This window comes from Monopterus albus, unplaced genomic scaffold (assembly GCF_001952655.1).
Source record: "Monopterus albus unplaced genomic scaffold, M_albus_1.0 scaffold11.1, whole genome shotgun sequence".
In the NCBI taxonomy this organism is placed as follows: domain Eukaryota; kingdom Metazoa; phylum Chordata; class Actinopteri; order Synbranchiformes; family Synbranchidae; genus Monopterus; species Monopterus albus.
Window position 1 is genome coordinate 774,906 of NW_018127891.1, and position 25,919 is coordinate 800,824.

The following is a 25,919-nucleotide window of genomic DNA, read 5'->3' on the forward strand; positions in this document are numbered from 1 at the left end:
TTCTTTTTAAAATGGGCTTGTCAGAGCCAAAAATGGCAGATTAAGCATTGAGACAAATTAATGCATTGTTGGTTCTGATCACTGTGATTTGTTGACATTAAGAAAAAACATCTGAGCTCCAGCTTTTAAGTCAAACATGTGCCTTTTAACACACATGCAAAATGCATTTTTCCAGCTGTTGCATGAAGTGTTTCTAGTAACAGCATTATCCACCAACAGCTGGATGTGTAGAGGGTTAAAATATTATCTTAAAGCTGACAAGGATGAGCGCGTAGGCACATTTTCACATTCCCCTTGTTCCCCGAGTTGTGGACTGAGAGGTTTTACTAGTAAACAGAAGTGGCAGACAAAGAAGATCCTCAGTGCATCTCTCCACTGGTATCTGATGATGTTGCTGTAGGATAGATGGCTGTATGCCTGATATATGTCTTCAGTAGTTAAGAGCTTATAGAAAAGCCATTTTTGTCCAGCCTCCTTTACACCAACTGAGAGGAAAGAAAGTGATCTGTCGGCTGTCACATCAGATCAGCTTTACTCTTTGCCCAGTTCCCCCAATTCTGCTGTTTTTATTAGACTGAGTTGGTAGAAAATGTAAAAATCTGTTCATAACAGTCTGCTTTGCCATACTGGATGAATGGAGTAGAGTGTGCAGACGCACACAGTGTAATTACAGTAACACTGCTACAGGAGGCACAAGAGACCAGCAGCGTGTCGATGAAGACAGATTTATGGACACGGCCTTTAATTTAGCTTGTGTTCTGTGTACAGTAATAAATAGAGCAGATGCCAGCTGAATGAGGATTTAACCGTAATTAATCAAGTAATTTATAAACACGGAGACAATAATAAATGACTGCAATGTAATCAGCTGCCCTTGCTTCATGCCTGTTTGTTACTTGATGCAGCAGCGTAAGTTTAGGTGTTTCATGTTGAGGAATGAAGTAACGCGCTTGTGCTGGCTGGTTCGATTAGCTGTGCATGATAACATGAAGAAAAGTGCATTACTGTAGTGAAATTCAAAATGATGCAAGAACAACTGTGTGTCAGTGAGCTTCTAGTTGGCTCAAGCATTAGTGGTGGTACAGAAGGCACCTGTTCCATTGTCCCTTGATTTCTCACACAATGAGGGATATTTACTCAGGTTTTGTGGTTCATTTTCTGGTGCTAAACAGTGAAGTTGCATATGATCATATTTACTTTGGCGTCGCTGTGACGTTTTGTGTGGGAGACACAGAAGAACAATGGCACCGCAGGAATTTGCGCATTCTGTCTCATGCAGTATGTATTTTAAGGCGTTCCTATTCAGGGATGCACACATCAGGGAGGAAAGAATGGAAATTTATACAAATACTCTCAGCACCTGATACACCACCGGTGTGACAAAGGGAACTGTGGTTGAAATTTAATGTCAGGAGAAAGCAGGTGTAAAACTTGTGACCCTGCTGTCAGCCTGGCAGCTGTTAGTTCAGAGGGGCTGTTCCTAATATTCTGACCCTTTCATGTATGTCAATGAGCAGGACAAAAATATAATGTAGTCCAGTACAACACCACATTTAACTATGACCTTAATAATGAACATAAAATTGAATTTATACATTTATGACAATCTCACCAAAAGCTTCATAAACACAAATATTAAGGCAGAAGTGTTGCATACAGATGTACAGGTGGTCATAATGTTATGCCTGATCGGGGTGTGTGTGTGTGTGTGTGTGTGTGTGTGTGTGTGTGTGTGTGTGTGTAAGAAATTTTTGTAACTGCAGAACTTGCCTGAGAATCAAGAAATACATTGACAGTTTTCTGTACATTAATGGGTGCATTGCCAACAGGAACTGCTGATATAGTAGCTAATTTGGCTTTAATTATACACATTTGCCAAAATGTAAACAAATGCTGAGTAATACAACAGGACTCAGGCTGTAGCCTACAGCCTTACTTAAAACAGCACATTTGCTTCCTCTTTAAATGTAGAATGATACTTTCTCATTTTTGAGTAAGAAGAAACAAGCTTCTATGTTTCAGACTGCTCGTACAGGGAGAACTGTCCTCAAAGATTTTACTGTTTTTGTATGTACCATATTGTACAAACACTGAGTACTCTGTGTGAATGGCACTTGATGCGGCAAAATTGTAGCCTACTATGAATTTGAGGGAGACAATAAAGTATACATAACTATATATAACTACAGTGAAGGCCAGTGAATGCTGATGCTCTTTTTCTCATTATCTTTCTCAGGATTTCTACTGAGTCGTTGCTCTTCACACTGCTGCCATGCCCACAAACACTCTGACTACATGCCGTCTTTGTCTAGACTCTGTTATCCCTCCAGTCCCATGTTCGTCTTCTCGGTCACTTCTGCTGCTCTCTCACATCTCCAAGGTTTTCTGTCTTCTATAGAAATGTGCTCTTTTCCTCTTGTCTCTGCTCTGCTAACCTTATTGCCTTCTCTGATGTCTCTCTCACTGTCATGATTTCAGTATCTGGCTAAAAGAGATCTGGTGACTGATAATCCAGCTCATAAGATGATACGTTATCTTGGTCTTAACCTCGGCCTCACAGGGTCTGGCTGGTGGAGATGGGGATAGATTGCATCAGTGAGATTGCTTTTAATCCTGTTGGAGTTTTGTTTTAGCAGGCCTTGTGTTTCACATAATTAGCTTTTAGAGGAAAATGTGTCCAGGGCTTTTGAAATACCTTTGTTAACCTGACCGTTTAAATCTTGGTAAAATATGTAATTCTAATTAAGAGCAAGATAAAACACTCACACACATGTTATACAGGTGTGTGTATAGTTAGTGAAGTTCTCTTCTGTTTTTTCTTCCCAGTTGTTCAAGAACAAAGCAGTGGAGCTGGGAGAGAAGCTGCTACCTGCCTTCAGCACACCCACAGGAATCCCCCGAGGAGTCATCAACCTGGGGAGGTGAGTCTCAGCACCTGCCTTCACCTCCAGAAGTCCTCCTCTATCCCTGATAAATGATGATGTGGAGTCACCAGGGTGGCCAGCTTTAGTCAGCATATTCATCTTGGTAACAGCCAAGATATTTTCCCTGTTTTCAACAAACAGGAAAAATGTTAAAAATGCACCGAGCCCTCCTTTAATTTTTAGATGTGGTGCAGCACATTGAAGTTCATCTTTCAGCTGTTGCAAACTTTTGGGCCAGTTTGGCACACACACACGATTAAAAAAATAAATAAATAAATAAAATAAAATCATGTCCTAAAGAAGTCAAAGAGTAATTCAGTTAACAAGATTCATACTGTAAAAGTGAATTAATAATTGTTTTTTTTTAAGTCAAAGTATAGGCTAAAAAAATGGGCCCTCAGTCTCTGTTTATTGACAATGGCGCTGCTGCAGTCTGAGCTTTATAATGTCCATGACATTTGGATAAGAATTAATCTGCATGTTTTAAATGAGTTGTGTAAATTTCTAATCTGTTCCAAGCCATTACCTTTGTAATCTAAAATCTTTACTGACACGATCTTGTTAATGCCACAGTCACGCAGCACAACTTCAAGCTATTTTCATTCTCAGAGCAGTGTGACTGTGGATTTCAAGTTGTCTTCATTTAGGTTTGGGTTTTTACCCTTTTCAAGCAGAAGCTAGCTGGAAAGCCAAGATACACTATGATGCATGAAGAACTGGAAGAGGTTTACATTATGATTCCGATTATTAGTTATTATTCTGAGTTGGCCTATGAGACTCAATCTAACATATTATACTCATACAGCTATGTCTGATTGTAGGAAGTAATTTATTTAGCCAAAACTAAACTGCTAAACTCCTCTTGTGGCAGATAGCCTCCTCTTCCTCTCATTTGCTAAGACACTTCCTGGCACCTCTGTTTTCCACCTGCTACCAATTAACCCACCAGCCAGGCTGGACAGCTACTGGCAGATTTAATTACCTTATTCTGCAGTTAATTCCTGATGCATTACCAACACAGATCAGTGATACAGATGGGCAGGAAGATCCACATTGCCCATAATGTAGTCATGGATTGACACTCAGACACACACAACAACATACAATGTGTGTTTAGAGGAGAATATTATACAATAATCTGCTTCAGATAAAATTTCTCTATGCTAACTCGAGTACATTAGACAAAATTCCAGTATTGATAAATATCCAAATCAGAATCTGCTTTACCTGCCAGGTGTGTTGGACACAAGGAATTTGACTCTGGTGCAGCGGCTCTCAATGTGCATGTACATATCCCCATGCAAGGCAACAGCAAGGGGCAAGTAAACAATATACCAACATAAGGCTGTGTGACAAAATAAACAGTGTAAACAAGCAATAAACAATGCAAACAGACAAAGGAGTGTTCATTAGGAAATGAGATAAAAATAAAATAAAAATTAAGTACTTAAAATAGAGACCCGTGTGGATCTTTATAATATGTACAATGTTTAGTTACCGATATTTCACTGGGGGAAGGTATTGCACTGAGGGTTATTATCCAGTCCTACTGTCATGGGTCAAAGCGACAGCCTGGGGGAAGAAACTGTCCCTGTGCCTGGTTGTCTTGGAGCACAGTGACCTGTAATGCCATCCAGAGGGGAGGAGTTCAAATAGATTGTATCCTGGGTGTGAGGGGTCTGCAGTGATCCTCTCTGCCCTCCTTTTGAACCGTGAGGTGTCCAGGTCCTGACTGTCCGCTGAAGTTTGTGCTTGTCCTGTTTGGTTGCTGAGCCAAACCAGACAATGATGGAGGTGCAGAGAACAGACTCGATGATTCCTCTGTAGAACTGTATCAGCAGCTCCTGGGGCAGGTCGAACTTCCTGAGCTGGTGCAGGAAGTACATCCTCTGCTGTGCCTTCTTGAGGATGGTGCTGATCTTACATATCAAATCTCTAATAGTTAGGTTGTTTTTTTTTTAAACAAACGGTCAATTAAATAGTTAAATAAATATTAAATAATAGTACTTTTTCTGGTAAAATGTCCAACCATTGTCTAGTTTGTGCTTGCCTTTGTCTTGTTTAGTCACTAAACATCTTAAAGCTTTAGTTTGTTTGTTAGACTACACAAGCAATAGGAAGATGTTGCACTGGGCTTTAGGAATTTGTGTTGTGCACTTTTCAGTATTTATTTATTTATTCATCATTGAACTAAACAACAGTGTGTTTCCTACCTTTGCGACTACCGATTTCATGAAATGCTCATCACGTTGCCTTTTTACCATGCGTTCATTTACTGCGCACCCACAGGTGTGTTCAAGTGAATTTTGGGTGCGTTGGTAACATGAGGATGCAAAATGACCAGCAAAACCAGGTCTGTGGTTCAAATCATCATCAGTCAAATCATCATTGCTGGTTAATGGGAGCTTTGGGACACGCTGCACAGAACATGAAAAACATAAAAATAAAAAGATGACAGTGTTCACTGGGTGTTATAATCATGTACCTTCACCTCGTGCATGAGCAGATCTTGGCCTGACCTGGCAAGTCCAGCACTATGCTAGCAGTCCGTCAAATGTTCAAACCCACAGGTCTCTTAAAGGGGATGTGAGGTTACACACCGATTGGATAATTGCATGTTACATCCACCCCTGCTTTAATGAGGTGGTCAAGTACAGCCCTTTTGCTGCTTGCACTGGTGCTTGAACCATTTTTCCTTGTTTGTCAAATTACCGACATGAGCATAGACACCCAAACACCACTTGCCATAATACATCCTGATCAGATGCCTGGATCCTCAAAGTAGGGGCCAGTATGTTAATGATAACACTGGGGTTCCTACAGTAGATGGTCCTGATAACACTTAAAATCTCAGTGAAACACAGACATATGTTTGTTTATTCATTATCATCCACAGAAGTAATGGTTTTTACTTATATTCTGTATATTGAGAGATCACAGCTTGACTTGATACGTGTGTGAATGTAGCCTAGCTTTTCTGTTAAAATTCACATGAGCGCTGCTGTTGGTGCTTACCAGGCAACACACACGCAAATACCCCACCTGCCGCCCTTCACCTCCGCTTTGATTCTTAGATTGATTGTTGATGGAGGAAATCAGCTGTGACTAGAGCCAGAGCTACTAATGATGTCGCCCCCAAACTTTTAATGGTTGCATCTATCATAGTGGCAAACTCTTTGATTCCCCTCTGCCCTCACACGCCAGCCATCTCCCCATTTACTTCCCCCATCTTCTTCTTCCCCTCTTACAAATTCAGTTCAATTCATTACTGGATGCCTGCTCTAACCCAGGATCTATTAGAGGATATGTAAAGTCGTTCTGCCTCAGCTAATCAGAGCAAACATTAATGCCTCATCTCTGAAACCACACATTTACTGAGAATTAGATTTGCACAGGTTGATATCTCCCACACTGACTTGGGGAGAAAGTAGATGGTTACTGACTGCCATGTGAAAAGGAAATAAAAAGCAAGACCAAAGTGTGTGTGCATTGTGATGCATCAAGAGTCTGTGCACAGAAGGCCAAGAGCTCGGTCAGTTACTTTCTGACTGTGATGTACAGTGTAATAACTGTGGGAGAATCACCTCTAAAACAGAACATGGAAGAACTGAAAGAATTACAGTACTGCACTAGCTGACCAGGGTTTACAAGTAATACTGTTGCTGATACAGTAGAATTACATGAAGCCGCAGCTGCCTAGAAAACTTTTAACAGAACTTCACATCAAAATGGTGACATTCAGAAGTTTGTTATATAGAATTCAGATTCACTGACTGCATTCATACACCACTGATGCTTTTATTTTTGGAAAAGTCATACAGTATTACGCATATCGCAAGAAGGAACTTTTTTTTGCATATACAAAATTTCTGTATATTTAGTTCTATTGTACCCACTATCACATCAGATTTAAAATACTTTTGTCTTCTTATCTCCTGGTAGATTTTCAGCCTAATAGCTCACATGCTGTAAACATTTCGACATTTCAGTTTTAATAAGTGAACAAAGTTGGCTATTAAGTAACAATGGAGCATTAATCAGGTTTACACAAAACAACGGTGGCTGTGATAAATCTATTGTGCATTTCACACCTGGCAGTAAAGGAGGAACTTGCTCCTGTTTATAATAAGTCACAAACAAGGAAGCACGTAAAGACTGTGACAGCCAAAGCCTCAACTGTGGCCCTCTCTTCTAGACTAACAAGCCTGTTGACTACCATCATGCAGCCTTAGGTTCCTTTTTCAGCCATTTATAAAAGAAATTAAGATATTTCTGCTTATTTGCCAAGTGTGTTTTTGACCGTTTGAATTCACAATCTGGGTCAGTTGCCTTTCCAGCATGTCTCCAACCTCTAAATTCAGTGCTCTGCCACCTTTGTGATTTATGTTGTCATAATACACAGTATATGACATTAAGTGTTGGTACTTGCCTGTGTGTGATAGCCATGACTAAATCTACCTGTTTGCATGTTGTCTGTGTTGCAGTGGCACCAGCTGGAGCTGGGGATGGGCCTCAGCTGGGAGCAGCATCCTGGCTGAGTTTGGTACCCTGCATCTTGAATTTGTGCATCTCACAGAACTCTCTGGCAATCCTGTCTACACAGAGAAGGTTTGATGTATTGCACTCGCACTGTTTACTGGTGCGATCCATTTACAGTACAATGACCCCTGAATTCTTATTAGCACAACATCTTTGCGTGATGCTTTAAAGCCCTAAGGCAATGATACAGTACAGTAAGCTGTGTGAAACCATGGCAGTGATTCCTGCTCTGGTGTCTCTGCAGGTGATGAACATCAGGAAACTTCTGAACAAGATTGAAAAACCCCATGGCCTGTATCCAAACTTCCTCAGCCCAGTCAGCGGCAACTGGGTCCAACGTAAGTACTGTAGTTGCTGTACACAGGGCATTCATTCTGGTTCCCCACTGATTAAACTATATTGTGAATTTGTGTTACAGAGAAAGGGGTTGAACAGTCTTATCTGAAAGGAAGTGCAATGCCACTGGCTTTCCAAAATTATTAGAAACAAAAAACAGACTATGTTTACATGTGACCTTGATCACACATCCGTCTCAGAGATTCCCTGGGAATGTCATTCTTTTCATGTCACATATTCTGTCATTGTTTTTCTCCAGCAGAATTCACTGAGCCCTGGGAATGTCATTCTTACACTAATTGTTTTTCTCCAGCAGAATTCACTGAAGGTCATTTCAGATTTGTACCTTTCCCTTTTCTCATTCCTTTCTTCAGCTTTCACATCACTGATAGACCTCACTCCTCCTCCTGTGCCGGAGCTCTTTTAGCTGCTCGTCTGTGTCAACCACCCATCCGCCTATTTCCTTTAATTTTTTATATCCGGCTCGTAGCAGTGGCTATATGACTCCCATTTCTCTGGGTTATTAAAATGATAATGAATTCAATTACTTCAGGAAATTGGATCTTTCCGATTTACCTGAAAAGCGGTGAAAAAAATCATGGGATAAGATGACAGTGGGACTGAAGAGGTGGTAATCTGGATGATTACAAAGGTTAATAGTTGTGGGTGAGAGTGTGGAAAAGCAGAACTGTACATGTGAGGCAAAGGAAGTGTCACAGCTCTCCCTCCGTCTGTGTCAAGGACAAACTCAGCAGCACTGTGATAACCTTGCGGGGGAGTCGGCAAAAGTGTGCACACACCAAGCAAGAGTGGCTAGATGAAGACTCTTGCACGCCTCCACTGTAATATCATCTTCATCTATATGGAACTGTATGTGGAAATCAGCAGCCACTTGCTTCAAATTCCATTTGGGCTTTTAGTGTGTTACATAACTTAGATTTTAACTTTGAAATACCGCTACATAAGTGAACGGAGAGCCTGTGGGTTTAGAGTACATGTAAAAATTTGAGTAAGACTGGTTATGTATTTTACCACAAGACAAAACCTTTAAAAGCACCACGATTCCTGAGGAGTTAGTCAGATGTGGTGGTTTGTAAGACTTGATTTGTGAGTGGGATAAAAAGGTTCCTGCAGAGTTCACCAAGTAAATTTTAAAATAGGTGAATTAACCAAAGAAAAGAATTAAATTAGAAACAAAACATTTTGTAACCAGCAATACTGCATATAACAGGCCAGAGAAAATATTTGACTTTTAAACACCTCTTAAAACAAACTGGATTTAATGCTTTTTAAGATGTTTAAAGATCTGCAGATACCCCGAATAAAGATGTATGCGTGTGTGTGTGTGTGTGTGTGTGTGTGAGAGAGAGAGACCCTGCTGAATATTTTTATAGAGCTCTGTTTCCTTTCTGTTCCCCTCCATAGATCACGTTTCCATCGGTGGCCTCGGGGATAGTTTCTACGAGTATCTGATCAAATCATATCTGATGTCAGACAAGATGGATGATGATGCAAAGAAGATGTACTATGGTGCACTGGAGGTTTGGAATTTTTCATCCTATATTTCAAACAAAGCAATGCCATCACTCTGTTAGATAAACAATAAGCTACTATTTAATTTAAACTGTACAAACCTTTGATCATACCTAAGACAAATGAAAGGCAGAGTCATGCAAAACAACAAGATGACTATCACTTTCCAGACATGAAATATATAACTTGGTGGCTTCATTTAGCAGTTAAACAAATGGATTTTTGCCATTCTGATGTTGGTTTCATAAATATTCCCCATGGCCTTATTCAGACATCACAATGCATTTATGGAAACAGTGCTTGTGGGAGCACTGAGCATCTTGATAATGATATGAAGGAAGACGACAAAAACTTCCTCGCTCGGGCTGCATCATAGATGGATTTTTAAAAAACATATTTTGCCATGAAAGTCCTAATTAATGACCACTGTGAATGTAACCAAGGGAAGAACTTAATTAATCTTCAGAAACATTTCCTAATTTATAGCTATTCCAGATCAATTTTGACTAACTTTTATTTAAGCGGTATGGATAATGGATGGATGGAGTGTTGACTCAACTGTTTAGATACATCTTTATATGTAATATCAATACAAACAATATCAATAACGCAAAACGGTTACTGAAAAAGCAGAAGAAGAGTACGGACACTTCTCAGATCTCAGGCAGCAGTTAATTGAAACAAGTACAAAACTATCCAAAAGCCTTTTCCCTATAATATGTTTGGGTACATTAGGACCTGAGCACATTGGAAAGCATGACTGTGGGCTGTCACTTTGCTGCTACAGTTTCAAACTTCTAGTACAGACTATAAAGCTGTTAATAGTAGACAAAATGTTTTTAAAAAAGTGCTCATGGTTTCCCTTTAAAAGTGCTTACACTGTACACCAAGGAGTCATAATTATGTGGAACACAATATGTTAATAAAATATTCCAAACCATGTGTGTTGCTGCAGGCGATTGAAGCTAACCTGGTACAGAAGTCACCCGGTGGGCTCACCTACATGGCCGAGTGGAGGGGGGGGATCCTGGATCACAAGATGGGCCACCTGGCTTGTTTTTCTGGGGGCATGATCGGTATCGGGGCTGATGATGGCGCTCCAGAGAAGAGGCAGCACTACCTTGACCTGGCTGCTGAGATCACACACACATGCCACGAGAGCTACACACGCTCGGGTGGGTGGAAATGTCTGGGAGAACCAAATTAATTCTGTATTTTTCAATATAGTACATGGCAATGCAATACTAGGGTTCATCATGGTTGTGGTACACTATGTCTTGTTAAGAGGTTATTGTGGCATTCAGAGGAAGAAAATTAAAAGTCTAGGAAAGCAGTATTGTAATTTAAAAGGGCCTCGGGCGTTTTCATTTTGCCCTGACACAAAAGGAGAATCGTTCTTGGTGGCTTCACTTCAACAGAGAGCCGACAAGCTTAATAAGAAGTAGCGAAGAATTAAACTTCCCGATTATCCTCAGTCTCAGAGTTGTAGGCAGCAGACACTGACGCACCTCTAAGTGTGTTAGATAGCGATAATCATAGTTAGTTGAAATTCAGAATAAAGAATGAAAAAGAAGGAAAAGGAAGGGAGTTGGAGTATGGAAGAATAAACACTGTCAGGCAAATCTCCTGGGGCTCCAACCTATAAATGAGGGAGAGTAAATGAGCTGTGATACGGTTGCACCCACAAGCGAAATGCAAGAAAGAGGATGGAAAAAATATGAACATACCATATGAGCACACTTGCTCATATTATATAGGAAAACCCATATTTGATCTCTTCCCTGGCATCTGTCTTGGCCCTGACAATTATCTCCTCTGCTAATTTCAGGGTTTATTTTCCCCTTCTACTTTTGGGTGGCCTGTAAGGACTCATCCTGTTCATCCTTTGCATCTTCAGTAAGCTAACGTGGTTCATCACTTGACGGGTTTCTTGATACGATTGGAGCAGCTTTGATCTGCTTGCCTGGTTTTCTCTTTCACAGTCATCCAGCCATCCGCCTGGTTTCTCTTCACTCATTAGTGGATGGCGTTTAGCTTTCTGCAGGAAAAAAGGAAGTGTGGGCTCTTACATGTGTGCTGAGTGGCTGCTATTTAGCTGTGTATTAAATACTGATACAGCACCTTTAAGACGCTCCTTCTGCCACTGCTCTGGGCCGTTGCCATCTTCACAGCAACAGTATGATGCAGGAGGAAGGAAGGGTTATTGGTTTTAGATAAGACTTTTAATGTTTAGCTTTGTGAAATGGATCTTTGAGATGTACGAGCTGATATACAGTAGAGCATCTAAGAGAGTCTGACTGCATGTATCACTTTTTATTCTATAACTACTGTTAAAATCTAGGAAACAGTGAATATTCTATATTTTTTGGAAATTAACAGCAGTGCTGGAAGAAGTACTCAGATACATTACTTAAGTAAAAGCAGAAGTACAGCAGTGTAAAAATACTACTACAAATTAAAGTCCTGAATTCAAAATATTACTTAAGTACAACAAGACATACTTAGAGTAAGTAGTCATCATGGAGAATGGCATATTTACATTAATGTATATCATATTGGATTATAATTATTGATGAACTGTCATGTTCATCACTTTGCAGCTGGTACAGAGCGTAATGTTAACTACCTTATATACTTATATACACCAATTGTTAACAGAACAGTCACTGCCGTCCCTGGTAGGCTAGTGGTTAATGCGCAGTGCTCTTGCCGCTGCGGTCAGGGTTGCGTCAGGAAGGGCATCCGGCGTGTGACGATTCGCTGTTGCGACCCCTAAACAGGAAAAGCCGAAAGTGACTTTCCTTATTAATAAAACAGTCACTAATTCTGGCTGCTGAAATTTAGTCATGCAAGTGAAGAGATGTTTGACCAGGAAAAAAAAACCAGGATCTGTGGTGTTAACATAAAGCGTGAGAGCAGGCTTGGATTGGTAGCAACAGTGTTTTAACAAAATATTCTGTCATTGCCCTTTATTAATAACCTATGTAAAGTGCTTCATAAGACAGTAGCTTCAGAAAGTATTCAGACCCCTTCACTCTTTACACAGTATTTATTTTAAATGGATACAATTGACATTTTTGTCCATCATTCTCTACTCAATAACCCATAAGATAAAACGTAGCCATGTTTTAAGAAATATATGCAAATTTATCGGACAGTTAAACAAACATGATGTAATAGGCCGTAATTTGATGCAGCAAAGTCTTGATATGTTTGTAAATCAGAGACCTCATGTTTCACATTGTCAGTACGGGTTACTGGGGAACCCCAAAAATGACAGTTTAATCCATTTTAAATTTAATCTACACCGTGTTAAGGGATGTGAGGATTTCAGTCTCCACCTGGGCAACACTAACTGAGATCATTAACACAGATCTACCCGAGGATCTCAGGTATGCCAAATTTATTGAGTCAGAATATACAACACAGGAACAGCTAGAAAATAATTTGAGAATTGATGGTATGAAAACCCTATGGGCTCCATTTCTACTGTTATTTTTGTTCACTCAGTATTAACATTTCAAATATAGACAAAGGTATTTTTTCCTTTTATGAGTAGAGGGTCTAAAGAGCAACTTTGTGATTTTATTAGTTTACCTTCCAACTGCTCTCTTTAGCCACTAGGGGTTTATTGATCTCATGCATCTCTCTGTCTTGTGTGCCCGTGCTCACTTATACTATAATGAGGCAGCTGGCTGAGCAACCCCGCTGTTTGTCATACTTCAATGACTTTCTAGTCCAGCTGGATGCACCTACTCACAGTGATCTCAAAGAACATGCTTTCTCCAACCATGGTCCAATTTTCCAAGCAACCATTCAGCGACTTTACTAAAAAAAATCCCAGAAAAGCACAAGAAAAAGAAATGTCTAAACAAATGAAGCACAGTTATTACCTTGGATGCTGTTACACAACTCTCAGCATGTTTCTAAATTTAAGCTGTTGCTATGCTGATACTGCTGTCCTGATGTGCAGTAGAAATATAATGGAAGCAAAGAGAAGAATGAGGAGAAAGAGAAGCCAACGGACCATCTGGACAGCTGAGGATGCCTTAATTGTTTTCCTGCTTGACAAAAAGGTATGTTTGCTGTTCTTTGATTTTCATGTGTGTCTCCGTCAGCCACCAAACTGGGACCGGAGGCATTCAGATTTGACGGTGGAGCTGAAGCCACAGCAACTAGACTGAGCGACAGATATTACATCCTGCGACCAGAGGTCATCGAGAGCTACATGTACATGTGGAGACTGACCCACGACCCCAAGTACAGAGACTGGGGCTGGGAGGCTGTTCAGGTAAGACACAGAAGACACCATAAACATTATGAACCCCCTTTCTTCTAGAAAAAGACATCTTATTTACATTCTGGCAGAGGTTAAAGAGATACCACTTTCATATGTCAGTTAATAATAATAAAGTTTAGTTATATAGCACCTTTTAAACAGCAAAGCTGTGCCAGTTCTTCACAAGCAAATACAAGTATAAAAATTACCATAATACCAAATTAAAAGCAAGTCAAAAAGTATAAGGAGTCAGTACAAGTACCAATTAAAACATATGAGAAAAAGAAAATTTAAAAACAAATATATCAGATAACAATAAAGGTACGACAGTAGTAATAAAATATGATATTGAAGCTAGAGTCCGAATGCTAACTTGAATAAGTATGTTTTGAGCATAGATTTAAAAGATCCTATGTCTGTTGCAGCTCTAATATTTATAGGAGGCTATTCCAAATTTGGGGGGCTGCCAGTGCAAAGGTCCTGTCACCCCAGTACTTACATTTTGACCTTGGGACTTCCAGGAGAAGCTGATTTGAAGATCTGAGTTGTCCAGCTGGTTTATGATTAGTTAGAAGGTGAAAGATATTGTGAGATCTGACCAGTCAAAGCTTTAAAAGCAAATAATAATAACTTTAAATCAATTCTGTACTTTACTGGGAGTCAGTGCAGGAATGAAAGAACAGGGGTGATATGATCATAATTCCAAGAACCTGTTGAGAGATGAGTCGCTGCATTTTGAACCAGCTGAAGGCACGATTGATTAATTCCTATAATAAAGACTTGGAATAGTCCAACCTTGAGCTAATAAAAGCATAGACAGCTTTTTCCAGGTCTCTAAAAGAGAGAAACTGCTTCACTTTGGCTAACAACCTCAGTTGAAAGAACTTGTTTTGACTACTAAACTGATCTGACTCAAAATTAAGCAGATCATCAAGATACTACAGCCCGTAGCTTGGCTTAGCATAATGACTGCAAACAGGAAAACTGAACCTGGCTCTACCTAAAGGGAAGCAAATCTGCCTTATCTCACCTCTAAAGCTCACTGATTAACAAATTGCATCTCGTTTGTTAAGCTAGACAAAAAGTTGTTAGCCATTTTACAGGAGGTTGTGTACCCAAATATTTCTTGCCTCTAAGCAAGTCACATCAGCTTTAATTATACAGTGCAATGTCACAGATTCGCCTCAGAAAATGGGGAAAAAACAGGAAGAAACAGAGGAAGAATCCCTCTTACAGGGTGGACAGCCATGCAAAAGATGTGTATCAAACAGAGCAGTGTGGACAATTAGGATGAAAAACAGACTAAATGTGCATGAAAGAGCTGCAGTAGCTCTTTCTCTGTTGCCAAATAACCAACGCTGGGAAGTTGCTGGACTTTGAAGTTGCAAATTATCCTTTCAATGTTTGTATGGATTTAGAAAATAGGATACAGCATGTTGATGAGCTTTACAGGTGTTTGTAGACTAACTTTATCTTTAGATGAGCTGAGATAACGGTTTACCCCCTTTTTAGGGTTTCTGCTAAGCTACGTGGCTATTGGCAATAGTTTATTACGTATCACACAGACATGAGTGGTACCAATCTTCTCATCTAGCCCTCAGTAAAAAAAGCAAATAAGCATATTTTCAAAACACTTCAGACAAATTTCAGCTATCCTGGTTATAAGTCATGCTGTCAGGGCCCTGAAAGTACTCAGAATGATTTCTACTTGTTATCTCATTGGAATGATATTCTGTGACTTGGTAATTCTTGCAGCTATTACTGATTCTATTTCTGCATTAAGGACAGTCACAGAGATGAAATAATTTCATGTTACATTTTAGTGGAGTACAGTTCTGTAGCCCCTACTTCTTTCAAGGTGTGGCTTAGACACTGATTTTATAAACTGCACTCAACTATTATGTCAAGCCTCTTTAACACCCTCAATTACCCTCGACTGACTTCCTTGATATTATGTGGCACTATGCATTAGCTTGTAGATCAAGCAATCCCACTAGCAGGAGGTACAGGTTGCATCTGGAGCACCATTATTAATGTGGCAATAGACAGGACATTAGCGGAAATAAACTGTAGAGAACTGGCATGATACATTTAACATTAATTTAGTGCACAGAGAAGTGGAGAGATTAGGCTGACGAGTTTGACAGGCCTTTAATTATCGGGCATAAAGGTTGCAGTGCACACCGCAGCTTCCTCATGAACATCAAGAATTAACAAGCCGGGGTCTTCTTTAATTAGCATGTGTAAGCCAGCCCTTTGTAGCAGGGGTAATAATGTGCTAATCTGTTTGGCTAGTTGAGCTTCTCTCTGTTAGCCCCTGTAAGATTTACTGTAAGTATTGCTAGTATTGAGTTTCAGTTGTAGCTGTCTGAAGGGCTTGACATATTCCATCATTTACTCTTTTACTTTGAGTGGACACATGGCTTAGGTAATAAATTTTCTATTTTTTGTGCCACATTGTATGAGAGAAATGGTATTTTACTTAAACACCCTGTAATTCCTTCTATGCAAGTTGTAAAATATTTGGTTCCGTCACAGGGAAAAAGTGGCATGGCTACATGAATAAATGAATGAAACAGTATTCATTCAGTTTGTACTATCACACTGGCAACTGCAAGAAGTGGCCTTTATTTTGTTCAGTAAAATAAAGTTTAAAGATATTAAAGCTGCCCTTTGCCTCTGTTCATCTCCTGTCAGGCCCTTGAGGAGCACTGCAGAGTGGAGTCGGGCTTCTCTGGGATCCGAGACGTCTACACCACGACGGTCAGCCATGATAACATGCAGCAAAGCTTCTTCCTCTCAGAGACACTCAAGTAAGTCCTGTTTCCTCTCCATATCCCTTAGTAACAGCTTATGTGGCAAATGGCATTTTACAATATGCATGCATGAAGCATCATGGAGAGTCATATGGAGCCCACTACTGAACGCTGGGGATTCATCTCTAATTATCTATTCTGTCCATAAAGTGTAGTTCTGCTGTGACTGAGACATACACCATCTCAGTCTCTGAAGTCATCTGAGGTGATTTACACTTAAAAAGAAACATGAACCTCAGATAGATGGTTTGCAGTTAAACACCTCAATTTTACCTCCCCTCATTCTTGGATCATTAAGCGAGGCAAACCAATCACTGAATCACAGTTGGTAGAGGGCAAAATTTTTTTTTCTTCTGCTGGCAGGAACATCAGAAATCATTCTATTCAGCCCATGCTGCTGCCTCACCCGGAGTAACACTAAATTTTGTTTATGCCAAAGAAGCTAAAAAAAAAACCTGCAATGTGTCTCTTACTACTTTCAGACTTCATGCTAAAAAATGTAAATCAGGTCACAAATTTACAATACTTTTCAAAAGTTTGGCATCACCTCCATTTTTTCATTTTGGCATTTAAGGAGTGCTTGAATTGTAAATTATAAGGTCCTGGAATTTCACTTGGTGACTGACCCGGCCTGTCACTGTGAGGAGAGGTGGTCCTGGAATTTAAAACATTTCCTTAATGGCCCATGCATTTGTGTAGTTTCCACATTAAGGGTGCCATAGTTTAGTGCCAAAACATTACTTGTTGTGTGTTTAGAGTGACCAAAACAATCACGTGACAAGACTCGCATTTGCAAGTGTGAGTTATAAATTCGAGCACCTCTAATCCTTTCAATCGATAGCAAGCCTGACATAATATTTGGGACCTTATTACTCCACTACACATTAACATTATATTCAGAGTATTACAGCAACAAATTTAAAGCACACCATATAATATACATAGAATGCAGTAACATTAAATAAACATGTTTTTACCTTCAGTTATTTAAAGCAGTCACGGGGCAGGAGTTATTCTGTGCTTTGCTTCAGTCCTTTTGAAATCTATGACCCCAGCATCAGACTGGCTTGTACTAACCCTTTCATTAACACTTGTAGGCTTTATAATTAGGTCCAGCTTGGCCTCTTAGCTTCTGCTTTCTGACCCTGCTGCAGCTTGAAAAACTTTAGCAAATTAGCCTGTCTTTCTCACATTTTCACTCTGTGGCTAACATAACGTTACAATGAATGTGCAACTGATCCAGTGTGACCTGCACGGGCTGGTTATGTTCTGATGTAATTAGAGTGCAGCAGTGGAGGTAAATTAAATGATGAGGACAATCATTTTCTATAGTCTTTTAAACACTCATTCAGAGATTAAAACCAACAATGAATTGCCTCTACTCACGCTTAATGTCTGTCCTGGAATAAAGCAAAATGTATTTATAGAGCACTTTTCTAAACAACCCTTACAAAGTGCTGTACAAAGCAAAAAAGAAAAATGCTTAAAATGTGTTAAAATTAGAATTTAAATATAAAATAAAAACATCATTAGCAGATAAAAAGAGCCAATGGTACTATAATAGAATGAATGATGCTATAATATAATCGTTAGTTACAATCAAAACAAAAATGATCAGTTCAGGATCCTCAATTGGTGGTGATGCCAAACGCCTGAGAAAATAAATACATTTTAAGATGGGTGCAAAATGAAGTAAGATTAGAGGCCACTCTAATTTCAAAAGGTAGGTTATTCCAGAGTTTTGGAGCTACCACTGCAAAAACTCTGTCTCCCCAGGATTTTAATCTGGATCTCAATTACAATGCATTACCTTGAATACCCACCCAGTGCTTGAGAAGAGACAACTGAATTTTATTGTTAACAGTATCAAAAGCTGCTGAAAGATACAAATGATTAAAATGATCAACAGAAAGTATTATATCATTAGAAACCTTCAGGAGTGCCAATTCCATACTGTCTAGATTTAAACTCAGATTGGAATTTCTCAAAAATAGTTGGATCTAATAATAATTGGTCTAAAGTTAAATAGGATAGAGGTATCAAGGCCAGTACTTTAAGTACAGGCTGTATTGCTGCTTGTTTATATTCACCAGGAACCTGGCCAGAAATTAAGGAGACACTCATAATAATAGGAATAGTAGGAGCAACATATTCAAAGAGATCCTTAAGAACTTTAAAAATTATTCACAAATTGCCCTTGACACCTTAGGAAACACCATTTTACAAGGATTCAGGACATTGTTAATAGCACTAACCAAAACTCTAGGCTTGTGACAGCTATTCACAATGGGACTAGGAAAATTATTAGCTTATCTGTCCGTACCATAGACCTCGATCGCTGTTCCAAAAACAATTAACACATCAGGGAAGCACACCGCTGTACTGGGTGACGTGTTTCATCATTATGGAAACAGACCCTAATATTTGTTAACAATAGCCAGAGATGTAATCCATAGGCCCTTGACTCTTGCTAATTTCAGATGCTGTAAAAAGTTATGATTGTTCAGAGCTTTAGTGACAGGTCATGCTAAGAGGAAATGATTTTGAAAAAGAGATAATCAGGCTAAATCAAATTTACAAGTTGGAAGCTGTGGTGGTGACACTGAAGTCATGGGACTATGGTGTAGTCTAGTAGCCTAACAATAGCTTTTTACTTCTGGCGATTATATCTGGGGTTACTTCTGGTGATTTTATTTTGGCTTCAAAAAATCATAAAAGTGTTGTTCACATGTGGTTTATCTTGCTGAAAAAAATGTGTAAGGGCAAAAATGCAGCTGATGTTTTAAGAACTACCAGCGACGACGGCCAATTGATGCATCACCTCACGCAAGCTTTGTCTGGACCAGTTGGGTTGAAAAACTGGCACTTGAACATGCCGCAGAGACTACAACCAACAGCCAACTAGCACGTACATTCTGCACCTGTGTGACAGAAATAACTCTCCCTACCAGCAGTTGGCAGCATCTGTATTTGCCATTCAGAAAGGGAAAGCAGATAAACTAGAATGTGCAAGTATAAGCTATAAACAAGGCACATCTCTTTAAAAACAGCTGCCATTTATAACTACTTTCATTTGGAATATGTCTGATAAGAAGTTGCAAATGGCTCTGCTGTTCTCTGCCCTTGGTCTTTTGGTTGTGGAAAAAGAAAGGAGGTTGTAGAGGTGAACAACCAGGAGAAACAGCACTAAATGGGTGAAATCATGGATACTACAGTAACAGGCTGAAGGGGCTTTCCTGAACTGCTCTCTTCTCGTCCATTGTTTCGTTGAGCTCAACAGCCAATCAAAGTGGTCTCTCTTTCATCAACAAGACCCAGTGGGCTGACGCCAATTCAACATGTCAAATCATCTGAAAAGCCCCCGACGAGGTCCGACTACTGCCAATAGTGCGGGACACACCGGGAAGATGAGCCCCGACAGACGCTCACAATGGCTGACTGTCAGCTTGGTGTGTCTCTGCCCTAAGAGTCAAACTATTGTATGTCACAGAGATTATTTAATACAGTAATCCAAAATCCTACAAAAAACCCCACTGGCTTTTTTTGAGGGAGCCATGGTGATGCTAACTTCCAGGGTGGCCTTCAAAAATACGTCATCCCTACGGCACTATTGACCTAACTGTAAGCTATGATTATAAAAATGTAGCAAAGCCACACAGATTGGAAAATTACAAAACATTTGACAAGTGTATGGGAGTATTTTGTGTTTAACATAGGTGACAAAATTACTAACAAATATAAGGGTGCTTGCTAACTCTGTAAAAAGCCGCTGTCTTACTCTACAGTGACAGAACACCCAGATCCACATGCTAGTTTGTCACGGCAGAGCCACCACTAAGCAGTGAAGCAACATCACCTGTAGAACCTTGCGTGACTACTCACATTTCCTCACATTTATTTTGCAAGTAGCCTGTAAAACTGCCATCACTGATAGGTTAGCAAGATTTATAAGCAAGGACATCCAGCCCATTGTCTCTAGAGAAAGGTTCAGGAAAACGGCAGAACTGGAGCAACATTAAAGGTAAAATTCTAAGTTACACCACAGTCTCAGGACACATAGTGCAGTTGTATGACAACAGACAAGAAAACAAACAGGGGAGGAATTATGTTCTATGGGTGTTAGTTAAAATTTGACTTTTTGAAAAAGTAACAACACTACAAAGCATTCCTTTACGTGTGTTCAAACGAACAGCAGCCTAGATTTGGATTCAATTAAATGTTTTTCCTGTTTGCACAGGTATCTGTACCTGCTCTTCTCTGACGACGACCTTCTCCCACTGGAAGACTGGGTCTTCAACACAGAAGCCCACCCCCTGCCCATCATCCGCAAGAGCTGCCTGCAAGACGAAGCAACACAGGATAAGACAGTGTCTGAATGAAAGTGAACACCAACAACTGTGACGATTACAGACACAGGTGCACACACAGAGTCACAAACATTGCAAACACAAATTCAGTGCAGGTTCAGTCTTTTCAAGAGCGTGTTATGGACTCTGAATTCCTTTCCAGTAAAGGACATTGTCATTTTACGCTGTGATTGTATATCCTTTTGCTGCAGCATTTCCTGCTGGCACTTAATTTTTTGTGGACAATCAAGACTTTAATGAAAAGAGCACCTTTGTGTTTCCTTCTTTCCTCTGTGAGGAAACAGTATAACTTGCAGACCCAAATGTATGGGAGGAGGGTTGAACTATGGGCCATATTGTTAGCAAGAGAAACGTATAGAGAAGCACTTGAGTTTTGCTCTAATTTCTGTTTTGTTCAATTTCGAGTGATGCTTTCCTTAGAACTTGTCATTGCCTATTTTCCTTTGTGAGTACACTCTTTGACCAAAGGTTTCTTTGCATTTCTATTTTACTGCATTTCCCTCTTTTCTAGTAATGTGGTGTTGTGTGAGATTTGAAAGAAAGTAAAATTTACTTTAAGGATTGAATCATAATGGGTATTGATTATTGTACAGACAAACAACAAAATGTGATTCTTTAAATCACTTCCAAACTAATGTTGATGTCATGTTTCTTACCGAAACAAGCTTGAATGTTTTTTGTTTTTGTTTGTTCTTAAAGTCGTCAGGGGGTGTCAGCAAAGTGGTTTTATGCATCCAGGGACCATTTTTTAACAATAAAACAATATAGTATGCTTGGTTGTATTTTGAACATGCTTTCTGTGACTGTAATACAAGCATAAAGGAAAGAAAACACACTTGCTAGCCAGCTCCAAATCGGTTGTCCTGTTTCTGATGTGGTTTTCTGCTTCACCCTGCCTTTACATGTGAATCCACACAGCTGCCAGTACTGCTGTTAAAGGCTGTTTGACTGTGGAGACGAGTTTTCATTCTCACCACTGTTCTTTTTATCACTGCTGTCCTGCACTGTGGAGCGAATGTGCTGTACATACAGAAGAAGTGAGTGAGCGCTGTGTGACCTTGTCTTTACTTTATTTTGTGATTTTATTATTTTTTTTCCTTCTAAACTTTGGTGTTTTTTTTTTTTTTTTTCTGGGTTTGCTTCCCTCAGGTGTTTCAGTAAAAAAATCTGATTTTAAGTCTAGTTATTTCTGATATTAATTATTGGTATTACTTATTCTTACTGTTTGATTCAACTTTCATTGTTAAATATTTTCAAATACTGATTTAAAAAAAAGATCTGTGCAACTTTGTACATTTAAAACTACCAGAGTTGTTGTCTTTTTTTTCTTTTTTTGGCCATCTTGCTGTGGTATTTGTTTTTGAGCAAGGTTAAGAATTCATACAGCAGAGAGCTACAACTTTTGCAGGAACCTGTAGCGACTAAGAAAAAGTAAGGAAAGTCTACTCGGTTGCTGCTTATATTTGTTTCAGTATTTGCTTCAAGGAAGTGCTTTTTTACAGATTTAAAGGTGCGGTATGGGACTTTTTTCAAATATTTTTTGTGGTAGAAATATGTTGCAAAATGACGCCTTGAAGCCTCCTGTGACCCAGACTCACTGAACAGCACTGGCAGCAGTGCAGCTGCTTCTAAAGTTAGCGTCTAATGTTTTGGAGCGGGACTGACCTCTCTAACCAATCAGAGACTTTCAATTATTTCTGCTTGATCAATAAATTCTGTTGCATTCTCATTTATTGTAATTTCATAACATATCTAAAGAGCTGGGCCGAGCATAGCAGATCATAGTGGAGCAGAAAGGAGGGAGTGCTGGGCCAAGCAGATTGATTTGGAGTTTCATGCTAGTGCTACCTTAGGTTACATACTGCAGCTTCAATTAAAGGGGGATGTCTCAGGGTTGTGGAAGGTTCCACCAATCACAACCAGAAAATCACAAAGGTTTAGCCATTGCACCTCTCTCTGTGCCAAGCCAGCAAAGCAAGATTTAACGTCGTCCTCCCTAAACGATTCAGCTCCAGCTGCTGTCATCTCAATTCTAATTTCAGTTTGTTACCTTATAGTGATTTTTTACATTAAATAGAATCAGAATGCCTTATTGGCATTTAATAATCATTTAAAAATGGTATTCAAATATAACAGATCTGGTGACATGAACCTTACTAGTGACTTAAAAAAAGACTAATGCAAAGGTACTGTATGAGAGTCTTAGCAGTAAGTGTAAATGTTATCTAAGTTACAGCTTGTGGCCCTCTGCTGCTTTTATTATCTTCAGCTAAGGCCTGATGATGAAAAGGAGGACAAAATTGAAGGTCATAGTTTATAAATGTGAGCTTGTCTGCTCTCACCTGGGGACATAAATGGAAGGATCACTGTCCATTTTAGTGTAACCGATAGTGAAGGTCAAACTCTACAGATAATACCCTCCTCTATTTGCTCAACTCAATGTCCCCAGCAAACTGAACAGGGCAGCACAAACAGCGCTGTCGGGGCTAGCGTCTGACTTGGCAAGACCTTCTGTCAATGTGTAACAAAAGGGGAAAAGTCATCACTATCTCACTGCCACAGTTGTCCTCCAGCTGCCCCGACTAGGGCAGCAGTGTTAAAGGGAGTAACTGGCATGTCATGGAGATCTGGTTCAAATACAATAATAATAATGCACTTTATTTACACAGTGCTTTTTATGATACTCAAATATGCTTAATGCAAATATCACTACCTTTAAAACACTGTCAGCTCCATGTACTCACACTGTTGACTGCTAGGTGGTTTCAGACAAAGGAAACATCAAAAGCAAAATGCGTTTTTAAGCCAGCCAAAGAAGGTAGCAGCAAAGCAGTATTCTGTCATACATTCTCTCTTCACTTGGCTTTCTGTCAGGGATAATTAGATAAACTCTGAAAATGTGGCTATGATGATTTTTGATTTCCTCTGTAATATACATAGAGGTGCTAAAGATGAAAAGTCATTACTAATGCTACTTTGTTAAAACAAGTATGTATTTTCTGTTATTCTTACAACATATCTGACATTAGAGAAGGAAGATGCCAGAGTGGAACTGCGTGATAAAGATACATGTCAGCTTTGTTTCAACTGACACTTCACCTGCTTTCAGCTCCAATACAGTATGTCCACTGACGTCTCCACTGCCTTCAGCTCATACTCTTCAACTCACAGTTCAAGAGTAATCGCTCTTTAAATAAAACTTCAACAGTTTCTCAGCACATTCACTTGAACAAATTTAAATTCTGACATTTAAATAATGCTTCAAACTCTTTATGATTTGCCATAATTACAGGCTACCATTGACTTGACCACCTAAAGCTAACACTCCAGCTCCTCATTACTTCAACTATAACATGTCACAAGCAAAGAATTAACATTTTAAAACAGTCATTCCTTTAGATATCATACTGTGAAAATGTGACCTTAATTTACAATCATTATACAGTGATTTTGCAGTAGAAGTAATATAGTTAACAGACTGGGATTATGTAATGCTCCTTTTAACACAACTTACATTTTATCTGACAACACTTCTAACAATAAGAGGAAAATAAGGCCACAGCACAAATCGCAGGCAAAGACGCAAGTCAGCTTTTCTTTGTCTACTCCGATAAAAACAGTGTAGTGACAGGTTCTGAAACCCAACTACTACCACCTCTGCATGAAATCAAACAGTTTTCTTCTAAATCCATTAGATGTATTGTGGGACAACAATGTCATCTCATGCAGTTCTTAAACAAACACATCTCACCTGGGACATCACTATCTGACACAGGGAAGTTTTACATTTGTGAATAACTTCAAAAATAATTTAGAGCTAGCCATTTCATGCCAGCAGCTATTTTATTTATTTAAATAAGCCATTTAAATTAAGACTTTGATTTAAACTCCTGCTCCCCCTCCCTCTGTTCTTTTCCACGCTCTCAGGTCTTGTCAGCTTACGTTCATGGTTTGTTAAACATAGTTATTTTCTCTCAGGGTTGCTGGTAAAAGGGAAGAAAATAAGTGCAATGTGGAAGAATTTGCAGAATAGTTTTGTTAGTCTGACATTGATGGTGAAGTGCTGTAGCTGAGAGATGTATTCTGTGCTACTCAAAAATGTTTTGTGCAAAAAGCCGTTTTCATGGTCAGTTTGAAATGAGAAACAAAGAAGCAAACAGAGAAACTGTACTTTACTGCATACCTGTTGAACTACCAGTGGAACAGCAACAGCTTTTGAGTCACAGTATTTATGTGTGATTTTATTCACTTTTTTGAACCATAGGAGGTTCCTACACCCAGCCAAGTACAGGTCCAGCATGTGACCCTACAGTATATAAAAACTTTAAACCTCAATACTACTTGTTTTTGTACTGATTAACCCAAAAGGTTATTCCATATTAAATAGTTAGCTTTAGGGGTGTTGATAGATGGACTGTGTTCCAGACTACCTGTTGCCCACTGTTTTCAGTCTATATGCTAAGCTATGCTAATTGGCTGCTGGCTACAGCATCATATGACATTAGTTCTAATTTTTTTAAACTGACTACTTGATTATTGACCAAACTCTGCAGCAGTAATACTTATACAATGAATACAATAGGAGGTACATGTACATCTTCAGTATGTAACGAGAGCTATGATGACATGTTGTAGATTTTCCATTAACAGATGGAGACTAAATGATAACGTGAAAGATGGACAAATGGACATAAAGTAATGCTAAGTCTTATTCAATGACCTCCTGCATATGTGGAATCACAAACTGCAGCTCCAAATAAGCAAAACTTCCCTCCACTGCCCAAAATATAAGTTGATTTAACCACGTGATGTGTTACACTACTGTTAATTATGAGCATCTTACATTAAGTAACATTTTGTCTCTGTCATCTGACATTACCCACGATTTCCTCTCAAGCAAAACTGAGTGAACAGGATTTTAGTCCAGATGTGCACAAATCTGGTTTCTAAATTGTTGCTCTGCAGAACAGAGGCACACGGACACTGTGTATGAACAAACACTGTAAGCAGCCCTTTCCCACTAACAACACAATAGACAATGCCTGTAATCATGAAACAAAGGTGTCAACAGCTGGAGCCTCAAATATATTTAGAAGACACACATTAAAACTAGACAAAGTAAAAA

At 39.3% G+C, this 25,919-nt stretch overlaps 1 protein-coding gene across 2 annotated transcripts in view; it reads left to right on the forward strand.

The window, feature by feature from the left end:
- Positions 1–21,960, forward strand: part of LOC109954665 (mannosyl-oligosaccharide 1,2-alpha-mannosidase IA) — a 193,856-nt gene extending 171,896 nt beyond the window's left edge. Inside the window, exons 6-13 of one of the 2 annotated variants that reach the window (XM_020590154.1) lie at positions 2,827–2,921; positions 7,409–7,532; positions 7,708–7,801; positions 9,225–9,340; positions 10,288–10,507; positions 13,451–13,623; positions 16,309–16,424; positions 20,665–21,959. In XM_020590154.1, the coding sequence (XP_020445810.1) occupies positions 2,827–2,921; positions 7,409–7,532; positions 7,708–7,801; positions 9,225–9,340; positions 10,288–10,507; positions 13,451–13,623; positions 16,309–16,424; positions 20,665–20,806 (1,080 nt within the window). In that variant the 3' untranslated portion in view covers positions 20,807–21,959. Of the gene's footprint in view, positions 1–2,826; positions 2,922–7,408; positions 7,533–7,707; positions 7,802–9,224; positions 9,341–10,287; positions 10,508–13,450; positions 13,624–16,308; positions 16,425–20,664 lie in introns of both variants that reach the window. The other variant, XM_020590153.1, reaches the window with a different exon arrangement.
- Positions 21,961–25,919: the final 3,959 nt, after the last annotated feature.